Genomic DNA, 19,668 nt, shown 5'->3' with positions numbered 1-19,668 from the left:
CAAGGCTGCCTTCATGCCTTGCCTCGGCTGCTTGCACCCCACCGCCCGCGAGGAAGGCGATTGTTGCGGGGGGGTGCTGCGGCCCGAGGGTAGAAACGCCGGGGGAGACGAGGGCAACCGAGAAGGCTCTCACCTCGTCAGCGCGGCAATACCGGTGGGGTAGGTCTCGGGGCTCATGAGCGCGTCCCAGGCGCCCTGCCTCCCGATGTCTTCGGCCAGGGAGGCACCGCCCAGGCAGTGGAACAGGGCTTGCATGGTGCTCACCGTGCTCCTGCACGCAGAGCAAACCACGGTCACCCGTGGAGCCCCGGCCCCAGCTCTGGGCCCGGGGCAGAGACCAGGGAGCGGGGACAGAGCACCTGATGGGGCGGACTGGAGGATGGCTGGCCTCCCTGCTCCGGCTGCCAGCGGTGCAGCAGCCCCGCCCCGGGCTCTTCAAGCTGAAGGAGAGCTGGAGGACCACGGCCACGAAGAGCTCGTCGACAAGTACGCGCACGCAGTCTCGGCTGGAGGGCACCACGAAGATCTCGTGCATGGCACCAGCTACCTACGGAAAACAACCAGGGAGCGCTCTCGCCGCAGAGACGTCCCGCGGCGCTGCCTGGGGCTGGGGGCCTCGGGCGCTGCCCTGAGCTGAGGGAGACAGACGCCAGGGCAGAGCCCGGAGCCCAGCCGTGGGGGGCTCTCGGGGCTCGGCTCCCTTTCGCGGCGCAGGCCCGCGAGCCGAGCCTTCGTGCTTCCCCTCCAGAGGGAACGGCCCAGCCGGCCCCACGGGCCCTGCTGGCTGCCCGGGGCTCCCCCTGCCCAGCCCCACAGCCTGCTCTGCCCAGGCAGCCCCGCCGCCCCGGGCTTCCCGGCGGCCGAGCGGGCAGGCGGCGGCGGCGAGGAGGGAGGAGAGCCGCCGAGGGCGGCAGAGGCGGGGGCGGGCTGCCTGCCCGCGTGCTGCGGGGCCGAGCAGCACGTGCTGCCCTGCCTGGCTGTGGCCCCGAGGCCCCTGGCCCCGGCGCCCCTGGGGAGGTCCGGGCTTGGGGGCAGGCGGAGAGGGGGGGGACGGGCTGGAGAGGGGCACGCAGCCCCGGGCGGGGGGAGCAGGCCTCATCCGGACACTCACAGCCAGGAAACGGCAGCGGCTGCATTCTCCCGTGTCGCCGCGCTGGCTGGCGTCTTCCTGCTGCAGCAGCAGCCTCCTCAGCACGCTGTCCGCCAGGCAGGGCTCAGAGGCCAGGATCCTCCACATGGCCCTGGCAGTGCTGCAGAGACCGAGCGCGCCGTCAGGGGGGCCGCCTCGGCCACCCCCCCTTCTGCCTGGGCAGGCCCCAGAGGTCCCGAGCTGCCCCCGAGGCTGGCTGCCCACCTACCTGTCACAGTGCGGGGAAGCCCGCAGCAGGCCGGCGGTCACCTTCCGAGGGTTCAGGTGGGCCACCTGGACGAGGGTCGTCCTCAGGATGTCCTGGAGCGGCTTCCGGCTGAGGTGCGCCAGCTGCACGTGGATGGTCTGCGTGATCTCTTCCACCTGGCGGAGGCAGCGGGGTGCAGCGGGGTGCAGCGCAGCCACGGGCCCGGCTGCCACCGAGAACCGCTTCCCTCCCGTCGCTCCTTGCCGGCCGCAAAGGCCGCCCGCCCGCCGGGCGCTCCCCAGCCCGGGACTTGGGGCGGGGGAAGCGGCCCCCCGCAGGGCACGCGCACAGGGCGATCCGGCCGCACGCCGCCTACCTCCACCAGCTCCGAGCACGAGTGTCTCAAGACCACCTCCAGCACGTTGGCAACCGTCTGGGCGTCAGAGACCCTGGGGTGCACCATGTTGCTCAAGACGGTCAGGAGGAAGTCGCTCCTCTCCTTCGGGAGGAGGAAGCTCCCAAACACCTGAGGGAGGGAGGGAGGGAAGAGGTGTCGCAGCGAGTGCCCTGCTGGCGGGGCACGGCTGAGCAGCGGGGGCGGCTCCGGAGCGAGAAAGCGGGGGCGGCGCTGGCCTCCTGCCCCGGGACAAGGGCCAGCAGCAGGGGCTGCTCCGGAGGGATTGCAGCCGGATTGCAGCCGTGGCGCGTGTGGAGAGGAGAGGGAGCTGCCCTGCGGGCTGAAGGAGGGGCACAGGGGGGCGAGGGCACGGGGGGGGGGGGCCGAGGGCACGGTGCGCTAGCTCTGCTGGCCACCGGAGCTCGCGGTGGCCGGGACAGCTGGGGCTGCTGCACCGATGCTGGGTTAAAGCCTCGGGAAAGCTCCTCCCTGCGGAGAGGCGGCGGGACCCCGCAGCCCGATCGCAGCCCGATCGCAGCCCGATCGGCGGGAGGCCGCGCCGTTCCCCGCGGTGGCGGCCGACGCACCCGTTCGCCCGAGCAAGGGGAGAGGAAGCGAGGGAGAAGCGAGGGAGAAGCGAGGGAGAAGCGAGGGAGAAGCTCGTTACCGTCGTCTCGTCAGCGGGCTCCTTGGGCCAGATAGTGCTAGCGCTTTCCCGCTGCGTTGGTAGCTCTCGATCCTCCCGTGCTGCCTGGCAGCCTGGGCAGGAGGGGGAACACACGGTGAGCTGGAGGCAGCAGGCGAGGGCGCGAGGGAGAGCTCTGCGCCTGGCTCTCCGTTCCGTGGGGAGCCAGAGCCGTGGCAGTGCGCCCGCTTCCAGGGGCAGGAGGGGAAACCCTCCCTCTTAGGCTGCAGAAGGGCACGAGAGCTGGGTCTGGCTGCCGGCTCGGGAGGAGGAGAGAAGCCCGGGAGGCTGCTGCCGCAGGCTCTCCAGCCCAAGGGTCCTCCGAGGCGGGCTGCCTGGGCCCCGGGCTTGGCGCAGCACGGCTGCTCCCCTGCTCCAGCCTCGCAGGAGTTTGCCGCTCCTTCCTCGAGCAGAGCAGGGGGGCTGAGGCGGTGCGGCGCCTCGCCTGGGCCCGTGTGGCTGGAAGGCCCCGGCATCTCTCACCCTGTCGCAGCAGAACGAAGCTGTGCAAGGCACCGAGCGCCTCCGCAGCCGCGCAGCTGATCTCGCGGTCCTCCTCGGCACAGGACAGAGCGACGTGCCCCATCAGCTGCCCCAGGAATTCCACCGGCTTCTCTCTGAAGAGGAAGAAGTTGCCCTTCCTGAAGGGCACGGCCTGTGGGAGAGAGGAAGGAGCGGTAGCAGGGCCAAGCTGCGGCCGATGGGACGAAAGCCCTCGCCTCCGAGAGCGGGCCCCGGGCCGAGTGCCGCGTGAGCCAGAGCTCTGGAGGGCTCTGCCCTGCGCTGCGCCCCGCGGAGGCACGGCCTGCGGCAGCTGCGGCAGGGCAAGGAGCGTGCTGCCTCCCCGCGCAGGGAGCCCTGGAAGGGTTTTGCCTTCCCTCCCCGTGAGCCCGTGGGACTGGGGTGCCTGCCGGAGGCTTGAGACCCTGGCTCTGCTGGTCCTCCGCACCCCCATTCAGCTGCGGGAGCCCTCCTTCCCCGCCTGCGGGACTCCCCACCTCCGCAAAAGGGTGCAGCCACGCGCCCTCTCCTCCTTCTGGCAGGCTGTCCCAAGGCCTGGCACCGTCCTTCCCGGGAAGGGAAGGGAAGGGGAGGCAAGGGGAGGCGAGGGGAGGCGAGGCAAGGCAAGGGAAGTCAAGGCAAGGGAAGGCAAGGGAAGTCAAGGCAAGGGAAAGCAAGGCAAGGCAAGGGAGCGCAAGGCAAGGCAAGGGAGCGCCTGCGGGGCTGCAGCAGGAGCCCCGGGGCCAGGGGGCCGGGAGCGGGCAGCGGCAGCGGGGACAGGAAGGGCCTGAGCGCCCCGCAGGCCTTCCACGCTGAAGCGGCTGGGCAGCAGCCCAGGGGAGGGAGGGCTGCCGGAGCCGGGCCTGCAAAATGCTCCCACGGCCCGGGACGGAGCTGGCTCCCGAGAGAAAAGGCACGGGAGAGAGCAGCTCCCAGGGAGAGGGGCAAAGAGGCTGGCGCACGGCTGAGCCTTACCGAATCCCCTGCCACAGGCCCCTTACCTCCAGCATCAAAGAGGACATCCAGATCTGGCTCAGGCGGACAACCCTCCCCACAGCCCTCCGGCGCCTAGCCACTTCCTGGGATGCCATGAAGGGCAGCAGGACCTGAGAAGGGAAAAGCTGTTGGCCTTGGGAAGTGACGGCGGCTCCCGCAGCGGTGGCTCTGCCAAGCACCCGGCGGGGCTTCGGCAACGTGCCGCCAAGGCTTCCCCCGGACGGGAGGAAGGCCTGGAACGCGGTCCGGCCGCCCCGCCACCTCAGGGACCGTTGCCGACCGTCGGTGACCTGCTGCGCTCAGGGAGGCAGCCGGATCCCCAGCCGCCTCTGCCCCCTTCCACGCGCCACCCCAAAAATAGCCGCGTGTCCCTTCTCCAGGAGGACGGGCACCCGCAGGGGGGCCCGCGCCAGGGAGGCCGGGCCACGGCCCCTGGGGAGGCCAGAAGAAGGGAGCTTCAGGGCCGGGCTCCCCCTGCACCGTGGCCACGTCCCAGCAGACCTCCGGCCTGCTGCCGCCTGGGGAGGAGAGCGTGAAGGGGGTGGGCAGCAAGGGCAGTGGCTCAGCGGTGCCAGCTGCCGGAGCAGGGGGCCTGGGAAGGACACTCGAGACTCTTTCCGCTGCTTTGGCTCGGGGCTGGGGCGCGCACGCTCCAGAAGGTCGCGTCGCTTTGGGGTAAGGCAAGCGAGAGAGCCCGCCAGCTCTGCTCTCGGCAAACGCCTGACCTGCAAGATCCTCTCCACTGTCACGTCGCTGGAGCTCAGCCGAGCGCCGTGCATCAGCACCTCCAGCACGCTGTCCAGAGTTCTCAGGATCTGTGAGGGGGTGCGGCCGGGTGAGGTGCTTGCACCGGCCCTCCTTCCTTGCGGGAAGCTGGCTCGAGTTGCTTGCACCTGAAGCGGGCCTCAGCTGCCCGCCCTCTGATGCCCAGGAGAGGCCTCCGGGTCTCCCGGCTCTTCCTTCTTCTCCTGTCGTCGTCTTCCCGCAGCCAAAGCCGACTCGGAAGACGAGCACAGGGACTGACCGGCGGGCTCTCCGTAGCTCAGCCCACGCTCACCTCAGCATCGAGCGAAGCACGTTCGCTGTCCGTCTGCTGCGCTGGAGGAAGGTGGAAGATGCTGTGGAGGCAGGGGCAGAGGTGCTGTGCCAGCAGGCCTTCCTTCTCTTCGCTGCAAGGAGAGAAGGCGCCGGGTGGATGCCGAGGCTTCCCCGTCCGGCAAGGTGGCCGCAGCCATCGGGGCTGGCAGTCCCCGGGGTGTTGCCCGTACGAGGCGGGGAAGGGACGCGTGGAGGCAATCTCCTCCCTCCCCTCTGCCGCTAAGCCGCGGACAGAGGGCAGTCCCGGCCGGCGGAGCCCGAACGCAGCCTCTCGAGCCGAGAGGCACCAGGGAGCCCCGGAGCACCCTCCGCCCCTCCCATCTGGCCCACCGACGGACCGAGCGCGAGGGAGAGCGCCGGCCCGAAGACAGTGCCGCCAGGGTCCTGCCAGGAGAGGGGATGCCTGGTGCCATCCTGGCACCCTGGCACGTGGGGAGGCCCTGGCCCGGCCGGAGTCTGGGGCAGGTACCTCACGGCAGCGACGGCAAGCACGGCTTGCTGCCACATCACGGCGTCTGTGCTGCGAGGGGCCTCCTTTCGCCGCAGTAGCTGGGGAGGGAGAGCACGGCCGGGATGGGGCAGGGGAGCTGCCGGCGCCCGGCCCCAGTCCGCAGCCGGCACCGGCACCCGGAGCGCTGGCCCCGGGGCAGGCAGGGCTGTTGCCACGGAGGCCTGTCTCGCCCTCTCCCTGTGCCCAGGTGCCCGAGTGCTGGCTGCCCTTAGCGCCGGGCCGGTGCTCGGCCAGCTTTGCCCCCCTGCCTCAGCCCCCTCACCTCTATTTTCTCCAGCAGCTCACGTGCCGACGAGGAACTGGGCCGGTACCTGCCCCGCAGCCAGGCTCCGCAGAGCGTGCGGATGGCGGCCAGAAACCTCCGCTTCGAGGCCTCTTCCTGACGGCGAGGGAGAAGAGAGACAGCGAGGGAGGGTGAGGGGGCAGAAGCACGGCCAGCAGGAGCAGGGGCTCGAGGGGCTGCAGGGCCGGCGGCGGGGGCCGGCAGGGGAGCAGCTCTGCACAGCCAGCAGCCCTCCGAGAGCCCGCGCGCAGGCAGCAGGCACGGCAGCACCTCGCTGCTGACAAAGTCTGCAGTTACCCTGCCGGTGCTGTGGAGAAAGGCCAAGAAGCAGTCGAGGGCTTCCTTCTCCTCGCCCTCCAGCTGGCAGTGGGAGGCGGCAGCAGCTGCACCCGATGAAGAACAAGAGCGGGGAGAGCTGTAGGCAGGGGCGGGAGGTAGAGGGAAGAGAGGGGCTCCCTCTCCGGCCCTGCGCCCGCCGCCCTGCACGCAGCGAGACCCGGGCCAGGGTGCCGATGCCCCTGGCGTCTCCCCCAGGAGAAGAGTACGCTTACCCAAGCCATGAGACGCCAGCTTCTGAAGGAGTATGCCATGAGAGACAGTGTCAAAGGCTTTACTAAAGTCCAGGTAGACAACATCCACAGCCTTTCCCTCATCCACTAGGCGGGTCACCTGGTCACAGAAGGAGATCACGTTGGTCAAGCAGGACCTGCCTTTCGTAAACCCGTGCTGACTGGGCCTGATCCCCTCCTTATCCTGGACTTGCCACGGTGAGGGCTCTCAAGACAAACCGTCCCATAATCTTCCCCGGTACCGAGGTCAGGCTGACAGGCCTGTAGTTCCCCGGATCCTCCCTCCGACCCTTCTCGTAAATGGGCGTCACATTGGCAAGCCTCCAGTCCCCTGGGACCTCCCCTGTTGACCAGGATCGCCGACAGATGATAGAGAGTGGCTTGGCAAGGACCTCCGCCAGTTCCCTCAGTACTCTTGGATGGATCCCATCGGGTCCCATAGATCTGTGAGTGTCCAGATGGCGTAGCAGGTCACTAACTATTTCCTCCTGGATTAAGGGGGGGGATGTTCTGCTCTTCATCCTTACCTTCCAGCTCAGGGGGTGGAGTACCCTGAGGATAACTGGTCTCCCTATTAAAGACTGAGGCAAAGAAGGCCTTAAGTACCTCGGCCTTTTCCTCACCTCTGCTTGCTACCTTGTTCCCTTCTGTATCCATTAAAGGAGAGAGATTCTCCCTGGGATTCTCTTCACTGTTAACATATTTGTAAAAACATTTTTTGTTGTCCCTTACAGTAGTGGCCAGGCTTAGCTCTAGCTGAGCTTTTGCCTTTCTAATTTTCTCTCTGTATGATCTAACAAGATCCCTGTACTCCTCCCAAGTTGCCCGCCCTTTCCTCCAGAGATGATAAACTCTCCTTTTTTCCTTGACTCCTAGCAAAAGCTCCCCGTCCGTTCAGCCAGGCCGGTCGTTTTCCTCGGCGGTTCGACTTGCGGCGCATGGGAATAGCCTGGTCCTGAGCCATTCAGATTTCCTTCTTAAAGAATGTCCATCCCTCCTGGACCCCTTTGCCCTTCAGGACCGTCTCCCAAGGGACTCTCTCAACCAGTGCCTCGAAGAGGCCAAAGTTTGCCCTCCGGAAGTCCATAGTGGTGGTTTTGCTGACCACCTTCCTTGCCTCACCAAGAATTGAAAATCCTATCATTTCATGGTCGCTAAGCCCGAGACGGCCTCCGGCCATCACACCTCCCACCAGTCCTTCCCTGTTCGTAAACAAGAGATCTAGCAAGGCTCCTCCCCTGCTTGGCTCACCCACCGGCTGTGTCAGGAAGTTATCTTCCACACACTCCAGGAACCTCCTAGATTGTTTACTCTCTGCTGTGTTGTATTTCCAGCAGATGTCTGGAAAGTTAAAGTGCCCCATGAGGACAAGGGCGCACGATTCTGAGACTACTGCCAGCCGCTTGTAGAATGATTCATCCGTCTCCTCAGCCCGGTCAGGTGGTCTACAACAGACTCCCAGCACAATATCTGCCGTATTGGCTTTCCCTCTCATCCTCACCCATAAGCACTCCACCTTGTCATCAGAATCGTGTAGCTCTGTGCAGTCAAAACATTCCCTAACACAGAGAGCCAGCCCACCACCTCTTCTACCTTGCCTATCCCTTCTGAAGAGCTTGTAGCCATCCACTGCAGCACTCCAGTCATGGGAGTCGTCCCACCATGTTTCCGTGATGGCGACTACGTCCTACCTATCCTGCCGCACGATGGCTTCCAGCTCCTCCTGTTTATCGCCCGTGCTCCGTGCACCGCCATAGATGCATTTGAGCTGGGTTATCGAACCCACCCCTAACGTGGGCACGCTGCCCCCAGGCTCATCTCTGGTGCGCCTAGTTTTATCCCTTACGCCCTTCAAACCTAGCCTAAAGCCCTCTCTATGAGCCCTGCCATCTCACGAGCGAGGATTCTCTTACCCCTTTGAGATAGCTGGAAACCATCTGTCGCCAGCAAGCCCGGTGCCGTGTAAACCTCCCCGTGATCAAAAACCCCCAAATTCCACCGACGGCACCAGCCTCTGAGCCACGTATTAACCAGGTGTGTTTTCCTGCTCCTTTCGCTGTATTTCCCTGCCACTGAAGGGATTGAGGAAAACACCCCCTGTGCTCCCCATCCTTCCGCTAATCGTCCCAGTGCCCTGAAGTCCCTTTTGATCGCCTTTGGCTTTCTCTCTGCAATCTCATCACCGCCAACCTGCACAACCAGCAAGGGGTAATAATCAGAGGTCCGAACCAGACCAGGGAGTTTCCTGGTAACGTCTTTCGCCCGGGCCCCAGGGAGGCAGCAGACTTCCCTGTGGGATGGGTCAGGTCTGCATATTGGGCCCTCTGTCCCCCTCAGAAGGGAGTCGCCTATGACAATTACCCTCCTTTTTCTTTGTTCAGAGGACGTGAGAAAGCGTGGGGCTGCCCGACTGGGCCTAGGCACCTCCCTAGATAGGCCTTCATCTACACCCTGATCTTCACTGGCCTGCTCCTCAGGTTCCAGAGCCCCATACCTGTTGTGCAGGGGCAACCGGGAAGGTGAGGGAGACCGGGAGGAGATTTGCCTGCCTCCCCGAGCAGGGACCTCTATCCATTCCCCTCCATCTCTGAGGTCCCCTCCTGCCCGGTGGCAGGAGGGCAGGGGAACCTCCGCTTCTTGCGGAGCCTCCGTCCGCTGCCTCTGCCTCAGGGACGCGAGGGTGCGGGCCCACCAATCTATCTCCCTCTCACGCTCCCTGATGCTCCTCAACCTTTCCGCTTCCTCCTTCAGCTCTCCCACCAGGCCGAGCAGATCGTCCACCCGGTCACACCTCACACGAGAGGCGTCCCCGCTGCCCTCCGTCATCAGCGACAGACTCAGGCACTCCCTGCAGCCGGAGACCTGGACAGCTGCGTGTTGACACGGGAGCTCTGTCTGCGTCGCCACATTTTCCTAACAATGGCTTTCCCCCGAGCGGCAACCATACCTGGGTCTCCCTCCGGGCCGACGCCCACCGCTTGAGCAGCCTGCTCGAGCTGGGAAGAGGAAGACGGGGGCTGCGCCCGGCCTGCGCCAACGGCCTGCGCCACAACCTGCTCGCCGGCGCTCCTCAGGGCCGTTCCAATCTCCCGCCGTTGCCCCGGCAACGCCCACGCCGCGTCCGCCTCTCTGGCAGAGAGCCGCCGGCTCCGGCCGGGCCCCTGCGCTCTTCCCCGGCGCTCCTGGGCCTCGGGAACCTCCCGGTCCGCCTCAGTCTAGCGCTTAGCCGCCGGCTTAGCGTTGCCGCTGCGGGCCTCGCCGCTGACTCGCCGCTGGCCTCACCGCCGACTCTCACAGCCTCGAGGGGCACGCGTGGGGCCAAGCAGACCCTGCGGAGCAGGCCAGGATCTCTGCAAGCCGTGTCAGGGGCACACGCAGGGAGCAGCAGACCCTCCAGTGAAGCCCAGAGCCTCTCACAGCCCTCACAGGGGCACTCGTTGAGCCAAACAGACCCTCCAGAGAAGCCCAGGGTTTCTCCAGAACCTCTCAGGGGAACACATAGGGCCAAGCAGACCCTCCAGAGAAGCCCAGGGTTTCTCACAGGCCTCGCAGGGACTCTCGTAGCGCCAAGCAGACGCTCCAAGAAAAGCCCAGGCCCTCTCCAAGACCTCAGAGGGGCACATATGAGGACAAGCAGACCCTCCAGAGAAGCCCGGGACCTCTCACAGCCCTCTGAAGGGTGCTCGTAGGGCCAAGCTGACCCTCCAGAGAAACCCATGGTTTCTCCAAACCCTATCAGGGGCACACGTAGAGAAAAGCAGACCCTCCACAGCAGGCCAGGTCCTCGCACAGCTCTCGGAGGCGCACACGTGGGGCCACGCAGACCCTCCAGAGCAGCCCAGGGTTTCTCCAGAACCTCTCAGGGGCACTCGTTGGGCCAAGCAGACCCTCCAGAGCAGCCCAGGGTTTCTCACAGGCCTCGCAGGGGCACGCGTGGGGCCAAGCAGACCCACCAAGAAAAGCCCAGGCCCTCTCCAAGACCTCAGAGGGGCACATATGGGGACAAGCAGACCCTCCAGAGAAGCCCGGGGCCTCTCACAGCCCTCGCAGGGATAAATCTTGTGCGAAGCAGATCCGCCAAAAATCCCAGGGCCTGTCCAGCCCCTCTCAGAGGCATGTGTGGCGCCAAGCAGACCCTCCAGAGAAGCCCACGGTTTCTCACAGCCCTTGTAGGTGTACACGTGGGGCCAAGGAGACCCTCTGGAGAAGGCCAGGATCTCTGCAAACCGTGTCAGGGGCACTCGTTGGGCCAAGCAGACCCTTCAGAGAAGTCCAGGGCCTTTCAAAGCCCTCAGAGGGGCACTCGTTGGGCCAAGCAGACCCTCCAGAGAAACCCAGGGTTCCTCACAGCCCTTGTAGGTGTACGCGTGTGGCCAAGCAGACCCTCCAGAGTAGTCCAGGGCTTCTCACAGACCTCGGAGGGGCTCTCGTAGCGCCAAGCAGACGCTCCAGGAAAAGCCCAGGCCCTCTCCAAGGCCTCAGAGGGGCACATATGGGGCCAAGCAGACCCTCCAGAGGAGCCTATGATTTCTCCATACCCTCTCCGGGGTATAGGTAGGGCCAAGCAGACCGTCCAGAGAAGCCCAGGGTTTCTCCAAACCCTGTCAGGTGCACACGTAGAGAAAAGCAGACCATCCAGAGAAGGCCAGGGTTTCTCCAAACCCTGTCAGGGGCACACGTAGAGAAAAGCAGACCATCCAGAGAAGGCCAGGTCCTCTCAGAGCCCTCGGAGGGGCAAGCATGGCGACAAGCAGACCCTTCAGAGAAGCCTATGGTTTCTCCAGACACTCTCAGGGGTATACGTAGGGCCAAGCAGACCCTCCAGAGAAGTCCAGGTCCTCTCACAGCCCTCGTAGGGAAAAGCATGGGGTCAAGCAGACCCTCCAGAGAAGCCCAGGGTTTCTCCAGAACAACTCAGGAGCAAACATAGGGCCAAGCAGAGCCTCCAGAGAAGGCCAGGGTTTCGCACAGCCCTCACAGGGGCATGCGTGGGGCCAAGCAGACCCTCCAAGAAAAGCCCAGGCCCTCTCCAAGACCTCAGAAGAGCGTATGTGGGGACAAACAGACCCTCCAGAGAAACCCATTGATTCTCACAGCCCTCGCAGGTGTATGCGTGGGTCCAAGCAGACCCTCCAAGAGAAGCTCAGGCCCCCTCCAAGAGCTCGGATCGGCACGCGTGGAGCCAAGCAGACCCTCCGGAGAAGGCCAGGGTTTCTCACAGCCCTTGTAGGTGTACACGTGGGGCCAAGCAGACCCTCCACAGAAGGCCAGGTCCTCTCACAGCTCTCGGAGGCGCACACGTGGGGTCACGCAGACTCTCCAGAGAAGCCGAAGATTTCTCACAGCCCTCGCAGCAGCATGCATGGGGCAAAGCAGACCCTCTAGAGAAGGCCAGGGCCTCTCACAGCCCTCGTATGGGAAAGCATGGGGCCAAGAAGACCCTCCAGAGGAGCCTATGATTTCTCCATACCCTCTCAGGGGGATAGGTAGGGCCAAGCAGACCCTCCAGAGAAGCCCAGAGCCTCTCACAGCCCTCGTAGGGGCACTCGTTGGGCCAAGCAGACCCTCCAAGAGAAGCTCAGGCCCTTTCCAAGACCTCGGATGGGCATGCATGGGGCAAAGCAGACCCTCCAGAGAAGGCCAGGATTTCTCGACTCCCTCGTAGTGCTACCCGTGGGGCCAAGGAGACACTCCAGAGTAGTCCAGGGCTTCTCACAGACCTCGCAGGGGCTCTCGTAGCGCCAAGCAGACGCTCCAGGAAAAGCCCAGGCCCTCTCCAAGGCCTCAGAGGGGCACATATGGGGCCAAGCAGACCCTCCAGAGGAGCCTATGGTTTCTCCATACTTTCTCAGGGGTATACGTAGGGACAAGCAGACCCTCCAGAGAATCCCAGGGCTTCTCAAATCCCTCGTAGTGCTACCCGTGGGGCCAAGCAGACCCTTCAAGAAAGCTCTGCATTGCTCCAAGGCCTGTCAGGGGCACACATGGGGCCACACAGACCCTCCAGAGAAGCCTAGGGTTCCTCACAGCCCTCGTAGGTGTACGCGTGGGGCCAAGCAGACCCTCCAGAGAAGCCCAGGGCCTTTCACAGACCTAGCAGGGATAAATCTTGAGCGACGCAAAGCCTCCTAAAACCTCAGGGCCTGTCCAACCCCTCTCAGGGGCATGTGTGCGGCCAAGCAGACCCTCCAGAGAAACCCAGGGTTCCTCACAGCCCTTGTAGGTGTACGCGTGTGGCCAAGCAGACCCTCCAGAGTAGTCCAGGGCTTCTCACAGACCTCGGAGGGGCTCTCGTAGCGCCAAGCAGACGCTCCAGGAAAAGCCCAGGCCCTCTCCAAGACCTCAGAGGGGCACATATGAGGACAAGCAGACCCTCCAGAGAAGCCCAGGGCCTCTCAAAGCCCTCGGAGGGGAAAGCATGGGGCCAAGAAGACCCTCCAGAGTAGCCTAGGGTTTCTCCAGAACCTCTCAGGGGAACACATAGGGCCAAGCCGACCCTCCAGAGAAGCCCAGAGCCTCTCACAGCCCTCAGAGGGGCACTCGTTGTGCCAAGCACATCCTCCAGAGAAGCCCATGGTTTCTCACAGCCCTTGTAGGTGTACGCGTCGGGCCAAGCAGACCCTCCAGAGAAGGTCAAGGTTTCTCAAATCCCTCGCAGAGTCACGCGTCGGGCCAAGCAGACCCTCCAGAGTAGTCCAGGGCTTCTCACAGACCTCGGAGGGGCTCTCGTAGCGCCAAGCAGACGCTCCAGGAAAAGCCCAGGCCCTCTCCAAGGCCTCAGAGGGGCACATATGAGGACAAGCAGACCCTCCAGAGAAGCCCAGGACCTCTCACAGCCCTCTGAAGGGTGCTCGTAGGGCCAAGCTGACCCTCCAGAGAAACCCATGGTTTCTCCAAACCCTATCAGGGGCACACGTAGAGAAAAGCAGACCCTCCACAGCAGGCCAGGTCCTCGCACAGCTCTCGGAGGCGTACACGTGGGGCCACGCAGACCCTCCAGAGCAGCCCAGGGTTTCTCCAGAACCTCTCAGGGGCACTCGTTGGGCCAAGCAGACCCTCCAGAGAAGCCCAGGGTTTCTCACAGGCCTCGCAGGGGCACGCGTGGGGCCAAGCAGACCCACCAAGAAAAGCCCAGGCCCTCTCCAAGACCTCAGAGGGGCACATATGGGGACAAGCAGACCCTCCAGAGAAGCCCGGGGCCTCTCACAGCCCTCGCAGGGATAAATCTTGTGCGAAGCAGATCCGCCAAAAATCCCAGGGCCTGTCCAGCCCCTCTCAGAGGCATGTGTGGCGCCAAGCAGACCCTCCAGAGAAGCCCACGGTTTCTCACAGCCCTTGTAGGTGTACACGTGGGGCCAAGGAGACCCTCTGGAGAAGGCCAGGATCTCTGCAAACCGTGTCAGGGGCACTCGTTGGGCCAAGCAGACCCTTCAGAGAAGTCCAGGGCCTTTCAAAGCCCTCAGAGGGGCACTCGTTGGGCCAAGCAGACCCTCCAGAGAAACCCAGGGTTCCTCACAGCCCTTGTAGGTGTACGCGTGTGGCCAAGCAGACCCTCCAGAGTAGTCCAGGGCTTCTCACAGACCTCGGAGGGGCTCTCGTAGCGCCAAGCAGACGCTCCAGGAAAAGCCCAGGCCCTCTCCAAGGCCTCAGAGGGGCACATATGGGGCCAAGCAGACCCTCCAGAGGAGCCTATGATTTCTCCATACCCTCTCCGGGGTATAGGTAGGGCCAAGCAGACCGTCCAGAGAAGCCCAGGGTTTCTCCAAACCCTGTCAGGGGCACACGTAGAGAAAAGCAGACCATCCAGAGAAGGCCAGGGTTTCTCCAAACCCTGTCAGGGGCACACGTAGAGAAAAGCAGACCATCCAGAGAAGGCCAGGTCCTCTCAGAGCCCTCGGAGGGGCAAGCATGGCGACAAGCAGACCCTTCAGAGAAGCCTATGGTTTCTCCAGACACTCTCAGGGGTATACGTAGGGCCAAGCAGACCCTCCAGAGAAGTCCAGGTCCTCTCACAGCCCTCGGAGGGAAAAGCATGGGGCCAAGCAGAGCCTCCAGAGAAGCCCAGGGTTTCTCCAGAACAACTCAGGAGCACACATAGGGCCAAGCAGAGCCTCCAGAGAAGGCCAGGGTTTCGCACAGCCCTCGCAGGGGCATGCGTGGGGCCAAGCAGACCCTCCAAGAAAAGCCCAGGCCCTCTCCAAGACCTCAGAAGAGCGTATGTGGGGACAAACAGACCCTCCAGAGAAACCCATTGATTCTCACAGCCCTCGCAGGTGTATGCGTGGGTCCAAGCAGACCCTCCAAGAGAAGCTCAGGCCCCCTCCAAGAGCTCGGATCGGCACGCGTGGAGCCAAGCAGACCCTCCGGAGAAGGCCAGGGTTTCTCACAGCCCTTGTAGGTGTACACGTGGGGCCAAGCAGACCCTCCACAGAAGGCCAGGTCCTCTCACAGCTCTCGGAGGCGCACACGTGGGGTCACGCAGACTCTCCACAGAAGCCGAAGATTTCTCACAGCCCTCGCAGCAGCATGCATGGGGCAAAGCAGACCCTCTAGAGAAGGCCAGGGCCTCTCACAGCCCTCGTATGGGAAAGCATGGGGCCAAGAAGACCCTCCAGAGGAGCCTATGATTTCTCCATACCCTCTCAGGGGGATAGGTAGGGCCAAGCAGACCCTCCAGAGAAGCCCAGAGCCTCTCACAGCCCTCGGAGGCGCACTCGTTGGGCCAAGTAGACCCTCCAAGAGAAGCTCAGGCCCTTTCCAAGACCTCGGATGGGCATGCATGGGGCAAAGCAGACCCTCCAGAGAAGGCCAGGATTTCTCGACTCCCTCGTAGTGCTACCCGTGGGGCCAAGGAGACCCTCCAGAGTAGTCCAGGGCTTCTCACAGACCTCGCAGGGGCTCTCGTAGCGCCAAGCAGACGCTCCAGGAAAAGCCCAGGCCCTCTCCAAGGCCTCAGAGGGGCACATATGGGGCCAAGCAGACCCTCCAGAGGAGCCTATGGTTTCTCCATACTTTCTCAGGGGTATACGTAGGGACAAGCAGACCCTCCAGAGAATCCCAGGGCTTCTCAAATCCCTCGTAGTGCTACCCGTGGGGCCAAGCAGACCCTTCAAGAAAGCTCTGCATTGCTCCAAGGCCTGTCAGGGGCACACATGGGGCCACACAGACCCTCCAGAGAAGCCTAGGGTTCCTCACAGCCCTCGTAGGTGTACGCGTGGGGCCAAGCAGACCCTCCAGAGAAGCCCAGGGCCTTTCACAGACCTAGCAGGGATAAATCTTGAGCGACGCAAAGCCTCCTAAAACCTCAGGGCCTGTCCAACCCCTCTCAGGGGCATGTGTGCGGCCAAGCAGACCCTCCAGAGAAACCCAGGGTTCCTCACAGCCCTTGTAGGTGTACGCGTGTGGCCAAGCAGACCCTCCAGAGTAGTCCAGGGCTTCTCACAGACCTCGGAGGGGCTCTCGTAGCGCCAAGCAGACGCTCCAGGAAAAGTCCAGGCCCTCTCCAAGACCTCAGAGGGGCACATATGAGGACAAGCAGACCCTCCAGAGAAGCCCAGGGCCTCTCAAAGCCCTCGGAGGGGAAAGCATGGGGCCAAGAAGACCCTCCAGAGTAGCCTAGGGTTTCTCCAGAACCTCTCAGGGGAACACATAGGGCCAAGCCGACCCTCCAGAGAAGCCCAGAGCCTCTCACAGCCCTCAGAGGGGCACTCGTTGTGCCAAGCACATCCTCCAGAGAAGCCCATGGTTTCTCACAGCCCTTGTAGGTGTACGCGTCGGGCCAAGCAGACCCTCCAGAGAAGGTCAAGGTTTCTCAAAGCCCTTGTAGGTGTACGCGTCGGGCCAAGCAGACCCTCCAGAGAAGCCCAGGGTTTCTCACAGGCCTCGCAGGGGCACGCGTGGGGCCAAGCAGACGCTCCAAGAAAAGCCCAGGCCCTCTCCAAGACCTCAGAGGGGCACATATGAGGACAAGCAGACCCTCCAGAGAAGCCCGGGACCTCTCACAGCCCTCTGAAGGGTGCTCGTAGGGCCAAGCTGACCCTCCAGAGAAACCCATGGTTTCTCCAAACCCTATCAGGGGCACACGTAGAGAAAAGCAGACCCTCCACAGCAGGCCAGGTCCTCGCACAGCTCTCGGAGGCGCACACGTGGGGCCACGCAGACCCTCCAGAGCAGCCCAGGGTTTCTCCAGAACCTCTCAGGGGCACTCGTTGGGCCAAGCAGACCCTCCAGAGAAGCCCAGGGTTTCTCACAGGCCTCGCAGGGGCACGCGTGGGGCCAAGCAGACCCACCAAGAAAAGCCCAGGCCCTCTCCAAGACCTCAGAAGAGCGTATGTGGGGACAAGCAGACCCTCCAGAGAAGCCCAGAGCCTCTCACAGCCCTCGGAGGGGCACTCGTTGGGCCAAGCAGACCCTCCAAGAGAAGCTCAGGCCCCCTCCAAGAGCTCGGATCGGCACGCGTGGAGCCAAGCAGACCCTCCGGAGAAGGCCAGGGTTTCTCACAGCCCTTGTAGGTGTACACGTGGGGCCAAGCAGACCCTCCACAGAAGGCCAGGTCCTCTCACAGCTCTCGGAGGTGCACACGTGGGGTCACGCAGACTCTCCAGAGAAGCCGAAGATTTCTCACAGCCCTCGCAGCAGCATGCATGGGGCAAAGCAGACCCTCTAGAGAAGGCCAGGGCCTCTCACAGCCCTCGTATGGGAAAGCATGGGGCCAAGAAGACCCTCCAGAGGAGCCTATGATTTCTCCATACCCTCTCAGGGGGATAGGTAGGGCCAAGCAGACCCTCCAGAGAAGCCCAGAGCCTCTCACAGCCCTCGGAGGCGCACTTGTTGGGCCAAGCAGACCCTCCAAGAGAAGCTCAGGCCCTTTCCAAGACCTCAGAGGGGCACATATGGGGACAAGCAGACCCTCCAGAGAAGCCCGGGGCCTCTCACAGCCCTCGCAGGGATAAATCTTGTGCGAAGCAGATCCGCCAAAAATCCCAGGGCCTGTCCAGCCCCTCTCAGAGGCATGTGTGGCGCCAAGCAGACCCTCCAGAGAAGCCCACGGTTTCTCACAGCCCTTGTAGGTGTACACGTGGGGCCAAGGAGACCCTCTGGAGAAGGCCAGGATCTCTCCAAACCGTGTCAGGGGCACTCGTTGGGCCAAGCAGACCCTCCAGAGAAACCCAGGGTTCCTCACAGCCCTTGTAGGTGTACGCGTGTGGCCAAGCAGACCCTCCAGAGTAGTCCAGGGCTTCTCACAGACCTCGGAGGGGCTCTCGTAGCGCCAAGCAGACGCTCCAGGAAAAGCCCAGGCCCTCTCCAAGACCTCAGAAGAGCGTATGTGGGGACAAACAGACCCTCCAGTGAAACCCATTGATTCTCACAGCCCTCACAGGTGTATGCGTGGGTCCAAGCAGACCCTCCAAGAGAAGCTCAGGCCCTCTCCAAGACCTCAGAGGGGCACTCGTTGGGCCAAGCAGACCCTCCAAGAGAAGCTGAGGCCGTCTCCAAAACCTCGGATGGGCACGCCTGGGGCCAAGCAGACCCTCCAGGGAAGCCCAAGATTTCTCACAGCCCTTGCAGCAGCATGCATGGGGCAAAGCAGACCCTCCAGAGAAGGCCAGCGTTTCTCGAATCCCTCGTAATGCTACGCGTGGGGCCAAGCAGACCCTCCAGAGAAGCTCTGCATTGCTCCAAGGCCTGCCAGGGGCACACATGGGGCCAAGCAGAACTTCCAGAGAAGCCCGGGGCCTCTCACATCCCTCGCAGGGGCACACATAGGGCCAAGCAGACCCTCCAGAGAAGCCCAGAGCCTCTCACAGCCCTCGTAGGGGCACTCGTTGGGCCAAGCAGACCCTCCAAGAGAAGCTCAGGCCCTTTCCAAGACCTCGGATGGGCATGCATGGGGCAAAGCAGACCCTCCAGAGAAGGCCAGGATTTCTCGACTCCCTCGTAGTGCTACCCGTGGCGCCAAGGAGACCCTCCAGAGTAGTCCAGGGCTTCTCACAGACCTCGCAGGGGCTCTCGTAGCGCCAAGCAGACGCTCCAGGAAAAGCCCAGGCCCTCTCCAAGGCCTCAGAGGGGCACATATGGGGCCAAGCAGACCCTCCAGAGGAGCCTATGGTTTCTCCATACTTTCTCAGGGGTATACGTAGGGACAAGCAGACCCTCCAGAGAATCCCAGGGCTTCTCAAATCCCTCGTAGTGCTACCCGTGGGGCCAAGCAGACCCTTCAAGAAAGCTCTGCATTGCTCCAAGGCCTGTCAGGGGCACACATGGGGCCACACAGACCCTCCAGAGAAGCCTAGGGTTCCTCACAGCCCTCGTAGGTGTACGCGTGGGGCCAAGCAGACCCTCCAGAGAAGCCCAGAGCCTCTCACAGCCCTCGGATGGGCATGCATGGGGCAAAGCAGACCCTCCAGAGAAGGCCAGGATGTCTCGACTCCCTCGTAGTGCTACCCGTGGCGCCAAGGAGACCCTCCAGAGTAGTCCAGGGCTTCTCACAGACCTCGCAGGGGCTCTCGTAGCGCCAAGCAGACGCTCCAGGAAAAGCCCAGGCCCTCTCCAAGGCCTCAGAGGGGCACATATGGGGCCAAGCAGACCCTCCAGGAAAAGCTCAGGCCCTCTCCGAGACCTCAGAGGGGCACGTGTGGTGCCAAGCAGACCCTCCAGGGAAGCCCAGGGTTTCTCACAGCCCTCGCAGGGGCACACCTGGGGCCAAGCAGACCCTCCAGAGATGCCCTGCATTTCTCCAAGTCCTCTCAAGAGCACACGTAGGGCGAAGCAGAGCCTCCAGAGAAGGCCAGGGTTTCTCACAGCCCTCGCAGGGGCACTCGTGGGGCCAAGCAGACCCTCCAGAGAAGCCCAGGGCTTCTAGAATCTCTCACAGAAGCACGCCTGGGGCCAAGCAGACCCTCCAGGGAAGCGCAGGTCCTCTGCAAGACCTCCCAGGTCCCCGTGCAAGGTGCTACAGGGATGCCGCAAGGGTCTGGCGAGAAGCCTGGCTCCACAGGGCCATGTGCGGGCCCTGCTGGGGCTCTTGTGGGGGCCTGGCGGACAGCAGGGCTCCTCAGGGATGCAAGTGGGACCCAGTGCGGTCCCTCCATCTGTCTGGGTGGCAGCAGGGCTCCACAGGGGTGCCCAGGGGACCTGGCAGGGTTCCCCGGGGGGACCTGGCAGGCAGCAGGGCTCCACGGGGCTTCGTGCGGGGCTGGCGGAGTAGGTCCCCTACGGGTGCCTGGGGGTGACAGGGAGGTGGCGGTACGGCGGAGAAGAGCTCAAACAGCGCCTGAAGTTCCAGAGTCCT

General features: G+C 63.7%; 1 protein-coding gene across 1 annotated transcript; it reads right to left on the bottom strand.

Moving 5' to 3' along the window:
• Positions 1-129: 129 nt before the first annotated feature.
• Positions 130-9,203, bottom strand: LOC115336649 (maestro heat-like repeat-containing protein family member 7). Its single transcript, XM_041120836.1, has 15 exons — positions 9,070-9,203; positions 8,826-8,871; positions 6,106-6,381; positions 5,788-5,904; positions 5,484-5,563; positions 4,974-5,085; positions 4,642-4,731; positions 3,922-4,026; positions 2,903-3,074; positions 2,402-2,493; positions 1,714-1,863; positions 1,359-1,513; positions 1,112-1,250; positions 360-547; positions 130-271 (listed from the first exon to the last, which is right to left on the bottom strand). Exons 1-15 carry the CDS (start codon positions 9,201-9,203, stop codon positions 130-132), a joined length of 1,998 nt encoding a protein of 665 aa, XP_040976770.1.
• Positions 9,204-19,668: the final 10,465 nt, after the last annotated feature.

This window comes from Aquila chrysaetos, chromosome Z (assembly GCF_900496995.4).
Source record: "Aquila chrysaetos chrysaetos chromosome Z, bAquChr1.4, whole genome shotgun sequence".
In the NCBI taxonomy this organism is placed as follows: domain Eukaryota; kingdom Metazoa; phylum Chordata; class Aves; order Accipitriformes; family Accipitridae; genus Aquila; species Aquila chrysaetos.
The sequence above is the reverse complement of the archived record's forward strand: the minus strand, read 5'-3'. Positions and strand labels throughout refer to the sequence as shown.

Excerpts from the sequence above, each read along its gene's own strand:
- LOC115336649 (XM_041120836.1), bottom strand. The coding sequence starts at position 9,203 with ATGACGGAGGGCAGCGGGGACGCCTCTCGTGTGAGGTGTGACCGGGTG. Across the intron at positions 3,075-3,921 it reads TGTCCTCTTTGATGCTGGAG|GCCGTGCCCTTCAGGAAGGG; the intron begins GTAAGGGGCCTG and ends TCTCTCCCACAG. Across the intron at positions 548-1,111 it reads GCCGCTGCCGTTTCCTGGCT|GTAGCTGGTGCCATGCACGA; the intron begins GTGAGTGTCCGG and ends TGTTTTCCGTAG.